General features: G+C 41.4%; 1 protein-coding gene and 1 long non-coding RNA gene across 2 annotated transcripts in view; both read left to right on the top strand.

Annotated features, from left to right (window-relative positions):
* Positions 1-22,436, top strand: part of LOC145867298 (uncharacterized) — a 680,253-nt gene that overhangs the window by 69,603 nt on the left and 588,214 nt on the right. The gene's annotated exons all lie outside the window — the stretch shown is intronic.
* Positions 1,062-18,511, top strand: LOC145867279 (uncharacterized). Its single transcript, XM_082971346.1, has 3 exons — positions 1,062-1,466; positions 16,954-18,050; positions 18,289-18,511. Exons 1-3 carry the CDS (start codon positions 1,062-1,064, stop codon positions 18,509-18,511), a joined length of 1,725 nt encoding a protein of 574 aa, XP_082827472.1.

A 22,436-nucleotide genomic window follows, 5' to 3' on the forward strand; every position in this document is an offset into this window, starting at 1 on the left:
CTAGGTGTGTCATCTGATGAAGATCATCAAAGGTTAGTGCTGCATTTAGCTGTGGTTTTGTTTTTTGTGACATTATATGCTAGCTTGAAAAATGGGTGTCTGATTATTTCTGGCTTGGTACTCTGCTGACATAATCTAATGTTTTGCTTTCGCTGTAAAGCCTTTTTGAAATCGGACAGTGTGGTTAGATAAAGGAGAGTCTTGTCTTTAAAATGCTGGGAAATAGTCATATGTTTGAAAAATTGAAGTTTTTGTATTTTTGAGGAATTTGTAATTCGCGCCATGCTTATCATTGGATATTGGAGCAGGTGTTCCGCTAGCGGAACGTCTAGATGTAAGAGGATAACTGGGTAGATGCTTTGCCGCTTGCACTAATGAGCAGTCGCATGGAAACTAACAGAAACACGCACTTGTCACCGCATGAAATGCTTACGGGTCGACCCATGCCTGTGCCATCACTAGGGGGACTGTACAAAGGTCCCTCTTTAGACATACTAGAAACAGAACTAAAATCATATGTAAAGCATCTAACCAAGATACATGAAGTTATATATTCACAGGAGAAAAAGAAGGAACCGGAATAGAGACCAGAGGGGCCACGCCAGGTGATACCAGGGGACCTGGTCTACATTCTGGTGTTCCGGAGAAAGTGGGATCAACCAAGGAGAGAAGGAGGTGGCCGAAGCAACATCAACAGCCGTCCAGGTGAAAGGAAGCAAGACGTGGTATCATCTCAACCACTGCACCAGAGTCCCAACAGAAAGGAAGAAACAACCGGATAGAAAAGAGGATGCTGATACACCAAACGGGGGCGCGACAGGAGAAGAAGCAGCGGAAGAAATTGTGGCTCCAAAAGGAAGCCAGGAAGCTAACAGGCCAAGTGGAAGCCAAGAAACAACTGATACACCACCAACTGCTCTCAGAAGAAGTAAACGAAGAAACAGGGCGGGAGAAGAAACCTGCCAACCAACAATATTCAAACCTGTGGGACCAGAGACTCCAAGGGGGGGGAAACGATATGCCTGATACTCCTGGTGATATGCCTGCTGTGGCAGATATCTATGGCGAAAGCCCAATACAATGGGACCCAGAAGTACACCCCAGAGAATGGGAACAATTCTTCCCTGGAATTAATGACTACCCAGATGGGGAGCCAGGTGGGTCAGAGGAGGGAGATCCACAAGCTAAAGAAGGAAATACCCCTACAGGAGCCACTGAAGAAGGAAATATCCCAACAGAAGCTACTGAAGGAGAGACGAGCCCAACAGGAGCTGCCGAAGGAGAAACTACTCAAACAGCAGGAGGAGAAACTTCCCAATGGAGAAAAGAGGGAGACGTTCCACGGGCCAAAGGGCAAGGGACTTTTCCCACAATTGACTTCTCGACACTCACCCGGTCCCCTTGATGAACAATTGAATAGGAAAAAAAGAGAGGAACCTGCCGAACAACCGGGTAGGACAAACAAGGTTAGCATTCCAGTCCCACCTCAGATCATAACGGAAACAGGAGAACAAAGATCGGTCACGATATACAGGGTAAAACCCCTACCTGATGTCGCGTACTGTGGATGGACTCATCATCAGACGAAGGGAGAAGTGATTTGGGATCCGAAAGGATGTGACAACAATAACCAAAGAAGAAAATGAATGGGTGCTCAGCATAAAAAACATTGAACCCGTTGAAGGAGAATAATTTATAGTTGAACTGGCACGTACAGGACTGACTGAAGGGAGCAGTTCAACCACCATGAAAATCGAATTCACACCGGCACCCAATCTAGAGGTGCTTACAACGACTAGAACCACGACGACTGTGGCAGCTGCTGTACACACCACAGTGGTCACCACCAGAGTACCAACTACTACTCTGGGTGAAAAATCCACTATACCTACAACAAAACCAAAAGCATCAGAAACAGCAGGGTTCTTTACTGACATTTGGAACTTGTTGACAAAACCCAACAGTCCACCTCAAGAGGACGACGCGGATGAAACAGCAAATATGTTAGAACCAGAACCGCTCAAGGACAAAACATTGGAAGAAGCGGTAAAGAATGATTGGTATAAATGGGCTAGGTATACGGCGGACAGACATAGAATGGACGATTGTATCTTGTGCAGCAAATCACCCTTGTCTGAAGTGTTAATAGTACCTGAACCTGCATCATTTGACAGTTGTGCTAATTGGAAAAATGCTAATTGTAAACCGGGAAAGTACCATATTCCTTTGTGACATTGAATGCAGAATGGCCTTGGGTAGTACTAGGGGTAAAACTATGTTAAATGAGACTGTACTGGCTAATAAGGAATGTGCTGCATACAACATTAAAACTGATTTAACTAGACCTCAGACAGAAAAAAGTACTGTGGTTAAGGGAAAATATGAATGTTTCTATAACTATGGTATTGGTGGGATTAACGTAGGAAACACAACTGTTAAATGTGACACTATCTGGGTGTTAGAGATTGCGGGGATTCGCAAATTTGATGAGAAAGGATTAACTACCAATAGGAGGGGTTCGTGTGGCCACATCACTCAGGTTGCACCGTCTCTTACTATGTTAAAAACCCAAGATAGAGGTATTGCTGATAGCTTTTGGATGTGTGGGAAAAACAAACTTCTGAATGTTCTTCCTGAAGAATGGACTGGATTATGTGCTTTAGTCAGAGCAGTCCAACAGGTTACCATCATCAAAACACCACAGGAGGAGCATGTTAACACTAGAACTAGGAGGGAGTATGAATCAGATCCTAGATTGTACCTTGATTCAATTGGACAATCCAGAGGTGTGCCCAACGAGTTTAAGGCCAGAGATGAGATTAAATCTGGATTTGAATCTATATTTTTGTGGGTAACACCCAATAAGAACTTAGAGTGGATTAATTATATATACTATAACCAACAAAGATGTATTAATTATACTGACTCTGCCTTGACAGCCTTAGGAGAACAGGTAAAGGCCACAAGCCAGATGACATGGCAGAATAGGGAAGCTCTCAACTGGCTTTTGGCAGAGAAGGGGGGAGTTTGTGTAATGTATGGAGATGCTTGTTGTACTTTTATTCCCAACAACACTGCACCTAATGGAACATTTTCCCTAGCTATGAATAAACTTAAAGGGTTAAGAGCAGAAGTAAAGGTGAATGCGGGGTTTGATTCTCATGTCTGGGATTGGTTGGACCTGGCTTTGGGAAAATGGGGTGCTATGTTTACTAGGCTGGCCATTATGATGGGTGGAGGTCTAGTAGCATTGGGCATTGTATTTTGCTGTGTGGTGCCTTTGGTTAAATCACTTGTGGTCAAAACCACTGTTAAAAACAGATGGCAGTACATGGAGCAGACCCTAGACATAAGAGGGGGGTCAAGAAAGAAGTTTAAGGAACATATACTGGATGCACCTCTCATAATCAATCCTGTCCCTGGTAACCCTGGACATTATACGGACAAGTATGGAAAACCTTGCAATGCTGTTGGAGGACCCCTTGATTGACCTTTTGGTAATCCTAACTGTCGTCATGGGGTAATTCTTGGGGGAGGTTATGAGTGCCATGATTGGCGTCCTGGTGGGTTTCCTGTGTATGCCAAAGACCCTGATTCGGATGAGATAGTGCTTGTCCATGTACACAAAAAATGTCTGCAACCCAGGCGTTGCAAGTGGTGCTCCCAAGAGGACAATGATGGACATTACCATCATCCTGAACCCTTATTATGTGCAATGTGTCAAAGAGAGGATTGCCCTATATGTGGAAATAAGGAATGTGCCCCTATGATGTAAATTCTGGTATGACTTTGAACAAACCTTAAGTGTATGTCGTATTTTATGTTTGTTTTATGGTTTTCATACATATATAAATGTATGCATTTTCTTTTAAATTTAAGCCAGTTTTGCCTTCCTAAAATGAGGATCATTTATTACATGCTAGGTAACAGAAGGTATTCCGGTTACAAGTGTCTACGGACCATGCCCTTAATCTTCTAGCAGTAATGAGTGATGTATGCTTAATTTCTGTTAGAAAGGGGTCCGCGAGGAAGAATCGTGTTAGAGTCTCAATTTGGAATGTTGTCTGTAACTTTTATTTTTGCTCACTCAGGCCTTGTTCAGATTCATAGTAAGAATATTAACTTTAATTAGGTCTATTATGTTTATTATTCTTTTAAATTCTTGTTATATTCTATACTCTACATAACTGAGATAACCTCAGGAAAGGCTATGTACTACATGCTCATGCTTCTTCATAGTATACTAATTTGTTATGTGTATCCTCATTTACTATTTTAAGCCTGACTGGATCTTTTACTCCTACCCATGTTATTGGATTGGAGATGTTTGGTCCAGTATATGATTATGTTTTATCTGTTCACATTTCGTTCAACACACTTACTATTCTATGTATCTATTATTTTGCTTCCATCCTTATTGTCTCTAGTTTAATCAGGTTTGATGTGGGACTAATTAGTCCCAGAGGAGGGATTTATGTGGGAGACTGCTGAGGGAAAGAAATATAAATACATTAGCTAGCGAAAGAGGAGACTGGCAGCTGGCCCTGAGTGGAGATAACAGGTGGCCATACATCCCCAAGTAGGAACCACGCAACGGCCAGGCAAGCTGAATGTATGGCCATGACTAAATATATGCCAAGCGTAAGCATGCAAAGCATGCCTTATTTTCATATCCATATGAGGAGAATCTAGCCACCAAAATGTTAGAGCTAAAAGCAGATGAGGGCGTTATCCAGCCACTACTATGTTAGAGCTAAAAGCAGATGAGGGCGTTATCCATTGGGTTGAAAGAAAATGGTGGCAGAACGCATGGTTTTACTTCATTTACATAAAGGGTGGACCTATGTATTGTATGTGCATAAAAGCAGAGCCGGGGCCTAAGGAAGGGAGTCGTTGTTCCGCGGACCGGCTCGGCTTTACTACTCTGTATTAAAGTCTATATTAAATTTACAAGTTCTTGTAAGAAGTGTTATTCTTAAGACAATTTTCCACCACACTAGCAGGCTGGTTAAGTTAGCATTAGCCTAGCTAACTTCTCCGACCATGCGTTCACTGAGCTACTCTCCTGCTAAAGAAGAGGACATCACAGTAAAACAAGAAGTAGAGGGTGAGGCCGTTACTGTGAAAGAAGAAAAAGACGCGTTCAGAGTGAAAGAGGAGGAGGATGTTACAGTAAAAGAAGAGGAGGATGCAGTTTATGGAGTGAAAGAGGAAGAGGGGGAGATGACTGTTACATCGATAGAGGAGGAAACTGGACATCTGGGCCCGGTTTCCCAAACGCATCTTAAGGCGTCCAATGGTTCTAACGGTGAACTTAGCCATAAGATGTTTTTGAGAAACCGTTCCCCGATTAACACTAGTAAGTACTGTCTTAACAGAGGCACAAACTCTGCAGTTGTTGAACTGATGTTTGGTGTTAAAGGGGAAATATAAAATTTCTACATCCATATTTGGACTTTTAAAATATTTATATATAGCCATTGATTCTTGAAGAATATAACACATGCCTCATGAGCTTAGTTTACCCCATCAGATCCCCAAATAAGCTTTTTTTTACTCCAACATCTAGAAACAATGTAAATCAACACTGTACAGCCTCAACATGGTTAAAACTGTAATGTTGATATCATGGATGGTCAGTCATTGCATCCATAGGTCTGTCTATGCATTTGAAAGTAGTTACATTTCTCCAAACCCATCATCTTATTACCAAAACAGTGTTTGAACCGCAGATTGGTTGAGTGATTGCTGTGTGAGTTTTTTTAAACAGCAACAAAATGGCTGCCTAGAGACTTGGTTTGGTAAACAGCTGAGGGATGGGGGAAGGAGAAATGTAATCACTCTCAAATTGAAAGAGAAAGCTATTGTAGCAACCTTCAGGCTATCCCCTGAATTCACTACACTATGAATACAAAGACTGGCTGTTCATGATGTCATAATGATAGTTTAACCAGGTTTCTAGGCTAAATAGTATATTCTAGAATTCATCCATGATGTCATAATGATAGTTTAACCAGGTTTCTAGGCTTTATAGTATATTCTAGAATTCATCCATGATGTCATAATGATAGTTTAACCAGGTTTCTAGACTATATAGTATATTCTAGAATTACCAGTGTAGATTTCCTGTGGGGGTCAAATTATTACAGCTGTTGATAAGTCATTGTATAATATTCAGACAATTTTTTCATGCCATTACATAAAAGGCGAAACATTCCTAGATTCAATAACATTCATGAATTGGTTTGAAACCTTTGTTTTAAACCCTTCTCAAAGTTGGTGCCTTGACGGATTTGTGAAAGACGGTTTGTCAAAAAACACTTATTTAAATGTTACCTTTATTTAACCTGTCTGGGCAACGTGGGACATTTGCGTCCCACCCTAGTCAACAGCCAGTGGAATCATGTCGCGCAAAATACAAATACCTCATAAATGCTATCACTTAAATTTCTCAAATATATGACTATTTTACACCATTTTATAGATACACCTCTCCTGAATCGAACCACGTTGTCCGATTTCAAAAAGGCTTTACAGCAAAAGCAAAACAGATTATGTTAGGAGAGTACCCTGCCAAAAATAATCACACTGCCATTTTCAAAGCAACTAGCATGCATCACAAATACCCCAAAACACAGCTAAATGCAGCGCTAACCTTTGACAATCTTCATCAGATGACACTCCTAGGACATCATGTTACACAATATATGCATTTTTTGTTCGATAAAGTTCATATTTATATATAAAAACAGCATTTTACATCGGCGCGTGACGTTCAGAAAATATTTTCCCTCAAATGCTTCCGGTGAATCAAATATAATATTGTCATTCAAAGAATTATAGATTAACATCTCGTGAATGCAACCGCATTGCCAGATTTAAAAATAACTTTACTGGGAAATCACACTTTGCAATAAACGAGGTGCTATGCTCAGAAAAATAGGCTAGGCGATACAGGTTAGCGCCATCTTGGACTCATCTAAAATCAAATATACTATTGTAAATATTCACTTACCTTTGATTATCTTCATCAGAAGGCACTTCCAGGAATCCCAGGTCCACAACAAATGTAGTTTTGTTCGAAAAAGTTGTTAATTTATGTCCCAATAGCTCCTTCTTGTTAGCGCGTTCCGAAGGCTACTCATAATTTACGAAGCGCGCGGGACTTGTCCTCACGAATGTGCAAAAAAAAATGTATTTACGTTCGTTCAAACATGTCAAACGTTGTATAACATAAATCTTTAGGGCCTTTTTCAATCAGAACTTCAAAAATATTCAAGGCGGACGATTGCATTGTCTTACTAAACGTTTCGGAGCGAGAGAGTACCCACGGGCACGCGCATCATAGTAGTAATGGCCCTCCCTCTATGACAAACTTTCCAGGCCTCTCGTTCGGTCAGTTTTTACCGGAGAAGACTCAAACCACTTTGTAAAGACTGTTGACATCTAGTGGAAGCCTTAGGAAGTGCTAAATGAATCCTAACTCACGGTGTGTTTCATAGGCAAAGGGTTGAAAGTGATTCCACAAATCAGATTTCCACTTCCTGTTAGGGTTTGTCTCAGGGTTTTGACTGCCATATGAGTTCTGTTATACTCACAGACACCATTCAAAAAGTTTTAGAAACTTCAGTGTTTTCTATCCAAATCTACTAATTATCTGCATATTCTTGTTTGTGGGTAAGAGTAGTAACCAGTTTAAATCGGGTACGTTTTTTATCCGGCCGTGAAAATACTGCCCCCTATCCCCAACAAGTTAACTGGGCAAGTCAGTTAAGAACAAATTCTTATTTCCAATGATGGCCTACCCCGGACAACGCTGGGCCAATTGTGCACCACCCTATGGGACTCCCAATCACGGCCGGTTGTGATACAGCCTGTAGTGACGCCTCAAGCACTGAGATGCAGTGTCTTAGACCGCTGTGCCACTCGGGAGCCCCAAAATCATGTTCTAGTGCTGTCCCCAACTAAAATACATCTTGGTCAACCAAGAGTCATCTGTTCTTTCTACAAATCGCCCCATGTGTTTTTATAAAATCAACTATATGTACGTAACTTGTCTGATGCTGTAAGCATGCTGTTTGATTAAATAATTACAGATACACAAGTTACTCGAGGGAGCCAGTCACCAATTTAACCAAGAAAAACTCTTCCCTCCTCCTCCCCCCGCTGCTGCTGGACTTCGTAAATTCTGCCGTTTTGCTCCTGAAGTTTTTTTCAGTAATTGACTACACCAGAGGTCGTAAAACTTTTCCATTTAGAGTGACAATGTATCTTACCATTTCTACCGATCTGCGTGCCAGTTATGATTTTCATATGCATATTTTACTGGAACAGTTTAATTTAATTCATAATAGTATCTCAAAATCATTGTCTGTGATTAATCTACATTCTATCTAAATCTAAATGAAAATTATACAAATCTAAAAGTAACTTTTATTGCCATTGCCAACTATGTAAAAATAAACTTGAAACATTGTATCAACTATCAATTGGGTCCCCCGAAACTTGTGATAGCAAGCTTGCAACATTGTATAAAATATTCTCGGCCCTCAGTTTCCCGGCGCCAGTGAGTTCAGGACAGACACAGCTGTCGGCTATTTGTGCAAAGGAAAAGAAGTAATCAGGTATTTTATGACATTTCCACTGGATCAGAGCATAACATTTTTCCCTTTCATGCCGAGTGGAAATATTTTACGAAAATACTTAGAGGAACTATTGTCGTACGCAATTGATTTTGATTAGACTTTGTTTACTTGCTGTTTGAGGTGAAGGAAAAATTACTTTGAGAAGCTCCACAACTCATTAGTGGTGGTGCATTAAGACAATCAGAAATACTATCAGACATCCCCAAATGGGCACATTTATAGGCCTACATTTGCGTGCAGGCCAGGTAGACTAGTCCTACTTCTATATGCGTAATTAGGTGTGCGTCCTTACTCAACATTGACAGGAGTGTTTCAAACAAAAGACAATTAATAAATTGCGAGGTCGGATCTGGGTGGTCTGCCAGGGGCCGTTTCATTTAGTGTCCGTTTGGGTCGGCATGGGAATTGATTGTCTATAGTATGTTGTACCGAAGTTGACCGAATGAAAGGGAACAGTAGTTATAGTCATAACGTTACGCTTGTCATATGATGAACTTCAACTTAAATACTGGATCTTGCTGTCGGACAGTTTTTTTTAAATTCTGAAATGCACTCGAATTACGTATCATTTAGTGGCTCCTTATGTTATGCTGGGAAAACAGTTTTCGTGGGCACAGAAATACTGAATAATTTCAGAGTTTGCTAAATCCAATGGTTTTTAACTGAGATTCATCTTGTAATCCAATGGCGTGTTGTAAATGTTATGTTTTTTTCGTCTTTTTTAAAATATATTGCAATATATTTCAATCTTTTTTTTCCATTTTTAAATTAAATACACCTTCCGGCAACCCGCCTCACCCATTATAATACGGATCTGCTATTTTTTAGGCCTTATAGCTAGAACCTCCATCAGCAGCTAACCAGCTAATTAGCTGGCAGCTATTTAGTCATTGTTAACCACTGCTAGATGTCTTTACCTTTTTAGCTCAGATACCAGCCGCTTTTAGCCTGGATAATACCTGCCAGTCTGCACAGCGCGATATCAACCTTGAGCATATCGAACTGTTTTTCTCCACTACATCACCGTATTCCTGCCGTAAGCTCTGGACCATTACACCGGATAATCGCAGCTAGCTAGCTGCTACCGAGTGACCTAGCCTCAAGCTAGCCTTGAGCCAGGCCCATCTCCCGGCCTGCTCAGTGGACCCTAGGATCACTCAGCTACACAGCTGACGCCTCCCGGACTCTTCACTAAGACGACTAGAAGCCACTACATCACCGGATTCCTGCTGTAAGCTCTGGACCTTTGCACCGGAGTGGCTATAGTGGCTAACGCCCTTGTCCCGAAGCTAGCACCAGTTAGCCTCGAGCCGGGTGTATCTCCCGGCTAGCAAACAAAATTACTCCAGCTACAATACCTCTTTTGCCAATTGGCCTGGACCCTTTGTCGACACAGAGCCCCGCCGATCCATCACGACTGGTCTGTCGACGCAATTCCGTCTGATGTGCCTTCAACTGGCCTTTGCCAGATGTCGGTGATGCCCTTGTCCCGAAGCTAGCACCAGTTAGCCTCGAGCCAGGCGCATCTCCCGGCTAGCGTAGTAATGACTACCTAACGGCTTCCCTGGTTCATATATTCCTGTTCACTGGACCCTATGATCACTTGGCTACATAGCTGATGCCTGCTGGACTGTTCATTAATCACGGTACTCTGTTTTGTTTATCTGTTGGCCCCAGCCTCGAACTCAGGCCCTGTGTGTAGTTAACTGACCCTCTGCCCATTCATCACCACTTTACCTGTTGTTGTTGTCTTACCCGTTGTTGTCTTAGCTAGCTCTCCCAATCAACACCTGTGATTGCTTTTTGCCTCGCTTTATGTCTCTCTAATGTCAATATGCCTTGTATACTGTTGTTTAGGGTAGTTATCATTGTTTTATTTTACTGCGGAGCCCCTAGTCTCACTGAACATGCCTCAGAGAACTCTTTTGTCCCACCTCCCACACATGCGGTGACCTCACCTAGCATAACTGGTGCCTCCAGAGATGCAACCTCTCTTATCGTCACTCAACGCCTAGGTTTACCTCCACTGTACCCGCACCCTACCATACCCCTGTCTGTACATTAGGCCTTGAATCTATACTACCCAGCATTCTGCTCCTTTTATTTTCTGTTCACAACGCACTAGATGAGCAGTTCTGATAGCCTTTAGCCGTACCCTCATCCTACTCCTCTGTTCCTCGGGTGATGTAGAGGTTAACCCAGGCCCTGTGTGTCCCCAGGCGCTCTCATTTGTTGACTTCTGTAACCGTAAAAGCCTTGGTTTCATGCATGTTAACATCAGAAGCCTCCTCCCTAAGTTTGTTTGACTCACTGCTTTAGCACACTCCGCCAACCTTGATGTCCTTGCCGTGTCTGAATCCTGCCTTTGGAAGGCCACCAAAATTCTGAAATTTCCATCCCCAACTACAACATTTTCCGTCAAGATAGAACTGCCAAAGGGGGAGGAGTTGCAATCTACTGCAGAGATGGCTTGCAAAGTTCTGTCATACTTTCCAGGTCTATGCCCAAACAGTTCGAGCTTCTAATTTTAAAAATGAATCTCTCCAGAAACAAGTCTCTCACTGTTGCCAGCTGTTATAGACCCACCTCAGCTCCCAGCTGTGCCCTGGACACCATATGTGAATCGATTGCCCCCCATCTATCTTCAGAGTTTGTTCTGTTAGGTGACCTAAACTGGGATATGCTTAACACCCCGGCCGTCCTACAATCCAAGCTAGATGGGCACCCTCATAGATATTATCCTGACCAACTTGCCCTCCAAATACACCTCTGCTGTTTTCAATCAGGATCTCAGCGATCACTGCCTCATTGCCTGCATCTGTTATGTGTTCGTGGTCAAACGACCACCCCTCATCACTGTTAAACACTCCTGCGAGCAGGCCTTTCTAATCGACCTTGCCCGGGTATCCTGGAAGGACATTGACCTCATCCCATCAGTATAGGATGCCTGGTTGTTCTTTAAAAGAAATTTCCTAAATAAGGATTTTCTTAAATTAGCATGCCCCTTTAAAAAATGTATAACTAAGAACAGATATAGCCCTTGGTTCACTCCAGACCTGACTGCCCTCGACCATTACAAAAACATCCTGTGGCGTACTGCACTAGCATCGAATAGTCTCCGCGATATGCAACTTTTCAGAGAAGTCCGGAACCAATACACACAGTCAGTTAGGAAAGCAAAGGCTTTTTCAAACAGAAATGTGCATCCCGTAGCTCTAACTCCAAAAAATTTTGGGACACTGTAAAGTCCATGGAGACTAAGAGCACCTCCTCCCAGCTGCCAATCTGCACTGAGGCTAGGAAACACTGTCACCACCGATAAATCCACAATAATGGAGAATTTCAATAAGCTTTTCTCTACGGCTGGAGATGCTTTCCTCCTGGCTACCCCAACCCCGGTCAACAGCTCCGCACCCCCCGAAGCTACTTGCCCAAGCCTCCCCAGCTTCTCCTTCATCAAAATCCAGATAGGTGATGTTCTGAAAGAGCTGTAAAACCTGGACCCGTACAAATCAGCTGGGCTAGACAAGCTGGACCCTCTTTCTAAAATTATCTGCCGCCATTGTTGCAACCCCTATTACTAGACTGTTCAACCTTTCTTTCGTATAGTTCGAGATTCCTAAAAATCAGAAAGCTTCCGTGGTCAACCCCCTCTTCAAAGGGGGTGACACTCTAGACCCAAACTGTTACAGACCTATATCCATCCTGTCCTGCCTTTCTAAAGTCTTCGAAAGCCAAGTTAATAAACAGATCACTGATTATTTCGAATCCCACCGTACCTTCTCCGCTGTGCAATCCGGTTTCCGAACTGATCATTGTTGCACCTCATCCACGCTCAAGGTACTAAATGATATCATAACCGCAATCGTTAAAAGACAGTACTGTGCAGCCGTCTTCATTGACCTGGCCTGTTGTCCGAACCTCTGGCAGTCTCTATGGGGGTACCACAGGATTCAAATCTCGGGCCGACTCTTTTCTCTGCATATATCAGCGATGTCGCTCTTGCTGCGGGTGATTCCTTGATTCACCTCTCCGCAGACGACACCATTCTGTATACATCTGGCCCTTCTTTGGAGACTGTGTTAACCTCTTGCTTCGAGATAGGATCCCGTTAACGGGATTGTTTGACAAAATAGCATGGCATGAAATTTTAAAACAACAAAATTCTAATAATTTCAATTTTTTAAAACATACAACTATTTTACACCATTTTAAAGATACACTTCTCGTTAATGCAACCACATTGTTCGATTTCAAAAAGGCTTTACAGCGAAAGCAATACATTACATTATGATAGGACACCACCAAAACAAGAAAAGCCACACAGCCATTTTCCTAGCAAGGAGATGCGTCACAAAAACCCGAAATACAGCTAAAATTAAGCACTAACCTTTGACGATCTTCATCAGATGACACTCATAGGACATCATGTTACAAAATACATGTATGTTTTGTTCGATCAAGTTCAGATTTATATCCAAAAACAGCATTTTACATTGGCCCGTGATGTTCAGAAAATGTTCACACACAATGTGCACACATATTACAGAAATACTCGTCATAAACGTTGACAAATTACATAACAATTATTTAAAGAATTATAGATATACTACTTTTAATGCAACCGCTGTGTCAGATTTCAAAACAACTTTACGGGGAAAGCACATTGTTCAATATTCTGAGTACAGAGCTCAGCCATCAAAGCAAGCTATACAGTTACCCGCCAAGTCATGGCATCTGCAAAACTCCAAAATAGTGTTATAAATCTTTCCTTAGAAAATAAAGGAAAGCCGCACACTCTAAGAGCTCAGATGCAAAAATGTAATAACCAACGTTTCGACAGCGAAGCTGTCTTCATCAGGGTATCATCAAACACTGCGAGATGAGTCATTTATATAGTGTCAAGAGACACACAGGTGTTTGTAATCATGGCCAAGTATGGCCTAATATCATTGGTTAACTCAAATATTTAAAAAATGGCATACAAAGAACATACAAAAAGACAAACAAATGGATAGCATACGATCATAGCATTTGTAGTCTAAAATGTATCTAACAAACAATTACAATGGCAAAATCACAATTATCACAAGAATGGCTTCAGATCAAAGTCTATGTTGAGACCGAAGGGAGCAAGGGTCTTTAAATTAAATCTTTCCTTACCTTTGCTGATCTTTGGCAGAATGCACTCAAAGGATTCCCACTTCCACAAGAAATGTTCATTTGTTCGATAAAGTCCATAATTTATGTCCAAATACCTCCGTTTTGTTGGCGCGTCCAGAACACTATTCCAAAGGCACGAGACGGGGGCGCAAATAAATAGATGAAAAGCTCAAAAGTTCCATTACAGTTTGTAGAAACATGTCAAACGATGTTTACAATCAATCTTTGGGGTATTTTTAATGTAAAAATGCGATAATTTTCCAACCGGACAATAGCGTATTCATTCCAGAAGGAAAAGAAGGAAAGGCGCGCCTCACCAAGTCCCATGTCCTCAGACAGGCCACTCATTGACTGAGCTCCTGTTTTCTGTCTAGTAACAGGAGAAGGATGAAACCCCCCTGCAGGCCCCCCTGTGGCTCAGTTGGTAGAGCATGGTGTTTGCAATGCCAGCATGGTGTGTGCAACACCAGGGTTGTGGGTTCGATTCCCACGGGGGGCCAGTACAAAAAAAATGTATGTATTCACTACTGTAAGTCGCTCTGGATAAGAGCGTCTGCTAAATGACTAAAATGTAAATGTAAATGTAAACCAGTTTCTAAAGACTGTTGACAGCCAATGGAAGCCTTAGGAAGTGCAACATGACCCCTTAGACACTGTAGTTTTGATAGGAATTCAAAAGAAAAACTACAATTCTCAGATTTCCCACCTCCTGTTTGAATTTCTCTCAGGATTTAGTAGATACAGTATGTAGATACAGTACGAGTTCTGTTATACTCACAGACATCATTCAAACAGTTTTAGAAACTTCAGAGTGTTTTCTATCCAAATCTACTAATAGTATGCATATCCTACCTTCTGAGTCTGAGTAGGAGGCAGTTTAATTTGGGTACGTTTTTCATCCGAACGTGAAAATACTGCCCCCTATCCCTAAGAGGTTTTAACAAACCTCCAAACGAGCTTCAATGCAATACAGCACTCTTTCGGTGGCCTCCAACTGCTATTAAATGCTAGTAAAACAAAATGCATGCTCTTCAACCGATCGCTGCCCGTACCAACCCGCCCGACTAGCATCACTACTCTGGACGGTTCTGACCTAGAATATGTGGACAACTACAAATACCTAGGTGTCTGGTTAGACTGTAAACTCTCCTTCCAGACTCATATTAAGCATCTCCAATCCAAAATTAAATCTAGAATCGGCTTCCTATTTCACAACAAACCCTCCTTCACTCACACTGCCAAACATACCCTCGTAAAACTGACTATCCTACCCATCCTTGACTTCGGTGATGTCAGTTTCAAAATAGCCTCCAACACTCCAATCAGCAAACTGGATGCAGTCTATCACAGTGCCAACCGTTTTGTCACCAAAGCCCCATATAGCACCCACCACTGCGACCTGTATGCTCTCGTCGGCTGGCCCTCGCTACATATTCGTCGCCAAACCCACTGGCTCCAGGTCATCTACAAGTCTTTGCTAAGGTCGCCTTAACTCAGCTCACTGGTCACCATAGCAACACCCATCCATAGCACGCACTCCAGGAGGTATATCTCACTGGTCATCCCCAAAGCCAACACCTATTTTGGCTGACTTTCCTTCCAGTTCTCTGCTGCCAATCACTGGAACGAATTGCAAAAATTGCTGACTTTGGAGACTTATATCTCCCTCACTAACTTTAAGCATCAGCTATCTGAGCAGCTTACCGATCGCTGCAGCTGTACACAGCCCATCTGTAAATAGCCCATCCAACTGCCTACCTCATCCCCATGTTTTTATATACTTCTTTTGCTCTTTTCCACCCCAGTATCTCTACTTGCACATCATCATCTGCACATCCATCACTCCAGTGTTAATTTGCTACATTGTAATTACTCTGCTACTATGGCCTATTTATTGCCTTACCTCCTTACTCCATTTGCACACACTGTATATAGATTTTTCTGTTGTGTTATTGACTGTACATTTGTTTATCCCACGTGTAACTCTGTGTTTGTGTCGAACTGCTTTGCTTTATCTTGGCCAGGTCACAGTTGTAAATGAGAACTTGTTCTCAACTGGCCTACCTGGTTAAGTAAATAACTAAAATCTTAACTTTATTGACAACACCCAAATGGATACTGTCATTAACGCGGTTCTTCAATAATTACACATAATTCTTAATGCTTTAGCAAACATATTAAACAGGATATTCAAATATCCTTACAATTATAATCCAAGGTAGTGTGAAATGTACTCATAAGCAACCTGGAAATGGATGTTACTCCCCTGAATTTTCCCCATTCACATTCAGAATACATTGTGAAAAACTAAAATCTTTGCTCACCATTTTTGCTCCAGGCAGATATAGTACATCCATAACTATCGCTTTCCTCATTAGCAGGGAGGAGTTTCTGCAATCAAATTGCCCTCGTGCTGCAATTTTAGCAAATACAGAAAGGGGCCTATATTGGAGACCAAAAGTTGTCTGGCACACTGCTTAGAGTTTCAACAACATTAATATCTTATTTCTAGCCTACAATCATCGATGTTACTACTAATGTGAAAACAAGACAAAATATGACTATTCTTGCTCATTTTAAGGCAAATGTCAAATTTTTACATTCATTACAGATGTCAGTTGTTGTACAACATCATGGCTACGCTGTTGGCATCACCTTTTACAGTGGATTACCGCTGTTGTGGGCCTTTAACCATCTGTATGACTTTGTTGTTCACACAGGAGTGAGACGGACCTACCGTGGATCCTCTGGGGAGCCTCAACAACCTCATGATGCTGACAAGGCAGAGAAGAGTCTCTCCACATTAGAACACCTCAAGAAACACCCACAGAGATCCACAGGGAAGAGAACTCACTGCTGCTCTGACTGTGGGAAGAGGTTTGTTTCTCCAGGACATTTAAAATCACACGAGAGAATACACACGGGGGAGAAACCTTATAGCTGTGCTCAATGTGGGAAGAGATGCACCCAGTCAACAGACCTTAAAAAACATGAGAGAATACATACAGGAGAGAAACCTTATAGGTGTGATCATTGTGGGAAGAGTTTTGTTCATTCTGGGAAGCTGACTGTACACAGGAGAATACACACAGAGAAGCCTTATACCTGTGATCAGTGTGGGAAGACATTTGTTCAATCTCACCAGCTGACATTACACCAGAGAACACACACAGGAGAGAAACCCTATTGCTGTGATCAATGTGGGAAGAGTTTTACAAGATCTTGCGAACTGACATTACACCAGAGAATACACACAGGAGAGAAATCGTATAGCTGTGATCAATGTGGGAAGAGTTTTGCTGCATCTAGCAATCTGACTGTACACCAGAGAACACACACAGGAGAGAAACCTTATAGCTGTGGTCAATGTGGGAAGACATTTGTTCAATCTCACCAGCTGACATTACACCAGAGAACACACACAGGAGAGAAACCTTTTAGCTGTGATCAATGTGGGAAACGTTTTGCTTCATCTAGCAATCTGACTCTACACCAGAGAATACACACAGGGGAGAAACCCTTTAGCTGTGATCAATGTGGAAAGCGTTTTGCTGCATCTAGCAATCTGACTCTACACCAGAGAATACACACAGGAGAGAAACCCTATTGCTGTGATCAATGTGGGAAGAGTTTTACAAGATCTAGCAAACTGACATTACACCAGAGAATACACACAGGAGAGAAACCTTTTAGCTGTGATCAATGTGGGAAGAGTTTTGCTGCATCTAGCAATCTGACTCTTCACCAGATAATACACACAGGAGAGAAATCTTATAGCTGTGATCAATGTGGGAAGAGTTTTGGTCGATTTGGGCAGCTGACTGTACACCAGCGAACACACACAGGAGAGAAACCTTATAGCTGTGATCAATGTGGGAAGACATTTGTTCAATCTCGCCAGCTGACATTACACCAGAGAACACACACAGGAGAGAAACCTTTTATCTGTGATCAATGTGGGAAGAGTTTTGCTGCATCTAGCAATCTGACTCTACACCAGAGAATACACACAGGAGAGAAACCCTATAGCTGTGATCAATGTGGGAAGAGTTTTGGTCAATTTGGGCAGCTGACTGTACACCAGAGAATACACACAGGAGAGAAGCCTTATAGCTGTGATCAATGTGGGAAGAGTTTTTCTGCATCTAGCAATCTGACTCAACACCAGAGAATACACACAGGAGAGAAACCCTATTGCTGTGATCAATGTGGGAAGAGTTTTATAAGATCTAGCAAACTGACATTACACCAGAGACTACACACAGGAGAGAAACCTTTTAGCTGTGATCAATGTGGGAAGAGTTTTGTTCATTCTGGGAGTCTGACTGTACACAGGAGAGAAACCCTATTGCTGTGATCAATGTGGGAAGAGTTTTATAAGATCTAGCAAACTGACATTACACCAGAGAATACACACAGGGGAGAAGCCTTATACATGTGATCAGTGTGGGAAGAGTTTTGCTGCATCTAGCAATCTGACTCTACACCAGAGAATACACACAGGAGAGAAACCTTATAGCTGTGATCAATGTGGGAAGAGTTTTGTTCATTCTGGGAATCTGACTGTACACCAGAGAATACACACAGGAGAGAATTCTTATAGCTGTGATCAATGTGGGAAGAGTTTTGTTCATTCTGGGAATCTGACTGTACACAAGAGAACACATAGAGGAGAGAAACCTCTTTGCTCTGCCCAGAGATAATCTGATAAAGGATCTCTGATCAAATATCAGAAAATACATGGAGTTGTTTCATGATATCAATAAATAAACTTCACAATGTAGAATGTTAACACATTGTAGTAGGACAATGTAGACACCTAAACGTTTGCCCCTTCATCAATTGATTTCAACATGATATGGATATTAGCCTTGGGGAAAATCCAGGCTCTGAAAGGGTTGTTACACTTACCACGTTGGTGACCCACTTGAATCAAAATGCAACACTTCAAAATGTATCTGGCTGTTTTCTACCAGTTGTCCTCTAACCAGGGATGTACACATTATTCCCAGATTCCGTGTGGTTTTTGAGCTGTTAGTTTTAACAGGACGTGCAACTTCATCTCCCTCCTGTCACACAAATGATTTTAGCATGATATCGATGAATAAGTGTTGTGTTCCTTTGTTTAGCGACCCCTACATTTAAATGCGTCACTCCAAAATGTAGCTGACTGTCTTCTGCAGGTTGTCCTCTAATCAGTGAGGTAAAATATATCTCCCATTTCCATGTGTTTTTTAGTTGTGTTAGTTTCAACAGCACCTACAACCTGATTTCCCCCCTGACTATATCAGTGATTTATTGCTACTTGTCAAAACAAGTGTTTTTGGTGCTTGTGCAGTTTATAAGAAGCTTGTTTAATAAAAATACAAGTAATATGATTATTGTGGCAGATGTTTGTGTATATAGCACATGTTATGTTTAGGTTTTCAATACATCACAAACTGTTTCTGCATTTTGGTTTTTGATTTGGACAGCCCACCAGACATTATTTCCTAAAGGACTTAATGATGAAATGCCTATGTATTTTATGTTGTGATTCTAAACTTGAATTGTTTTCCTATTTAAGATAATTGTGATGCTTTTCGTACGATGTACCCAATGATTAATGAAAACTTGTCCTCATTGTGGTTTTATTTAATGCGTCTTATTTATACACTGTAGTGTTTGTGAAATGCTTGTTATGTTTGGTAGCACTTATTTATTTGTCCTTTGCCTCCAACCCCTTTCCATGCATGGAAAATATCCCACCTAGCAAAATGTAATTGAAAAGATATTGAAAATAAGACTATGCCCAACATCCAATACACATTCAGTTTTAGTTGAAAGTGAAAGTTGAGAAGATGTCGTTTTTTCATTGACTTGAAAACAACTTAAATTCAACGTACTTGCAGCCTATACACATGGACGCAGTATAATAAATTGGTCTATAATCAATTGTATTAACAATCCTACATCACTCCAGCATTTATTGACAACATCCAAGTGCTAATTGTCTTTATTCCACTACTGAAGAAGCAGGACTCAAATCACCTCATATTTCAAACATTCAGCCTGACAAAAGATACATGTTTTATTATTTTATGCCTCACCATTAAGTTAATTATTGCCAATACATATTAACAAAGGGGTGTACATTTGGTTTGATATTTCATATTTACAATTAATGTAGCATTTAGTAATCAATGATTTATGCAACCAACTGACAATTTTTGGGTACAATTATATTGACGTAATATCAGGGATCATTTTATAATGTCATTTTAGAATATCTGTGTTCATTCTCAGATGTGCCAACCCAAATGTACTAGAGCATGACATTGGGGACTGGGCCCCGATCCAACAACATGCCTATCTAGTGAACCCTGAAAAGAGAGAGAAGCTCCGCAGTGAGGTGGAAAGTTACTATGGATATTGCAGGAGTTTCCTCTTGAAATCAGACATGTCCGTTTTAAGGGCAACTTGGTAGCTGATTGTCTCAAGGCTGGGCAGTCAAAAATGTTTTGTGTTTAGCCATTGCGTTGCCATGGATCCCAATTTATTTTGACTGCACGTTTTTCCGTATTGGAGATGAGTTTTGTTTGGGCTCGTTCCAAGGGGACGAGAGTTCTAGAAGCTAGTGAGTTTTAGGAAGACGAGAGTTCTAGAAGCTAGTGAGTTTTAGGAAGACGAGTGTTCTAGAAGCTAGTGGGTTTTAGGAAGACGAGAGTTCTAGAAGCTAGTGAGTTTTAGGAAGACAAGAGTTCTAGAAGCTAGTGGGTTTTAGGAAGACGAGAGTTCTAGAAGCTAGTGAGTTTTAGGAAGACGAGAGTTCTAGAAGCTAGTGAGTTTTAGGAAGACGAGAGTTCTAGAAGCTAGTGGGTTTTAGGAAGACGAGAGTTCTAGAAGCTAGTGAGTTTTAGGAAGACGAGAGTTCTAGAAGCTAGTGAGTTTTAGGAAGACGAGAGTTCTAGAAGCTAGTGAGTTTTAGGAAGACGAGAGTTCTAGAAGCTAGTGAGTTTTAGGAAGACGAGAGTTCTAGAAGCTAGTGAGTTTTAGGAAGACGAGAGTTCTAGAAGCTAGTGGGTTTTAGGAAGACGAGAGTTCTAGAAGCTAGTGAGTTTTAGGAAGACGAGAGTTCTAGAAGCTAGTGAGTTTTAGGAAGACGAGAGTTCTAGAAGCTAGTGAGTTTTAGGAAGACGAGTGTTCTAGAAGCTAGAATTGTAGGATTCTATAGAAAGAAAAAGGATTAAAAAAATTGTACGTGTAATAAATAATAAATATTTTGTTTTCTTGTTTTTATTTGTTGATTGTATATTATTATTTAGAAATACGTGTTTTTTCTTGTTTTTAATTGTTGACAGCCAGTAGACACCATGTTTATATTGTAGAAGGTGAAGCATTGTAGATGATTAAGTGAAATGGAAGTTGTAGAGATACTCTGAATGATCGGCTATGAAAAGCCAACTGACATTTACTCCTGAGGTGCTGACCTGTTGCACCCTCGACAACCACTGTGATTATTATAATTTGACCCTGCTGATCACCTATGAACATTTGAACATGTTGGCCATGTTGTGTTATAATCTCCACCCGGCACAGCCAGAAGAGGACTGGCCACCCCTCATAGCCTGGTTCCTCTCTAGGTTCCTCTCTAGTTTCTGGTCTTTCTAGGGAGTTTTTCCTAGCCACCGTGCTTCTACACCTGCATTGCTTGCTGTTTGGGGTTTTAGGCTGGGTTTCTGTACAGCACTTTGAGATATCAGCTGATGTAAGAAGGGCTTCATAAATACATTTGATTGATTGATTGATTGATTGATTGTACAACTGAATGCATTCAACTGAGATGTGTCTTGGGTACATATTGGTGTCGCCTGGTTAGTCAGTATGTGTTACACCTGTGCTGGCTTGTCCATCTCGTTAGTGGGAAGGTGTTTCACCTGAGCTGGTCCAGGTTCTATTTAAGAGTGTCTGGCCCAGTGCTCCAGTTGTCTTGATACATGTGGAGAGTCAACACCTTTAGTTGCTCCACCTTTTTGGTTTGCTTCCTGTCTTTAAGTTTGGTGTGGGTTTTCTTTTGTTTGTCTCTTCTTGGGCAGATTTATTGGGTCTCATGGTGGGTGTCTTTTAGGTCCCAGTTGTTGTTACTAGTCAACTTCCAGTGGACACCCCCATAGTGTCTTTCAGAGCCCCTCCTAAAAACAAGTTATATTTTGGGTTGGATATAGCATCATATTGTTAATATTTTAATCAATGGCATTTCCTTACAATGCTCATTAGTCTTTCAGTTGTTATTATTGTTTTTTATCCTCATATTTGTGTACTAAATATTTCTGATTATTTTCATAGTTTTTTCCTGTGAAGCCATTGTGTTGCATCCATGTCTGACATGTGCTGTATAAATAAAGCTTGTTTTGATTTGAACATATTGTAAAACAAATTAACCCAATGACTGACCAATCAACAAACTCTTGGTCCACCTTAGTATGAAAAACTGTATCAATCCCACTTTTCCAGCCTGCTGAAGGCGTGGTGGAGTGGTAAACACCACCCCCGGCTCTACCAGGGGCTTGAGGTGGTCTCCCACAGCTCTGCTTATGTCATGTTCTGTGGCCTTGCTGTTCCATTTATTGACAGCCCCTGCAACACAGA

Source organism: Salmo salar, unplaced genomic scaffold (assembly GCF_965601325.2).
Source record: "Salmo salar unplaced genomic scaffold, fSalSal1 ptg000257l, whole genome shotgun sequence".
Taxonomy (NCBI): Eukaryota; Metazoa; Chordata; class Actinopteri; order Salmoniformes; family Salmonidae; genus Salmo; species Salmo salar.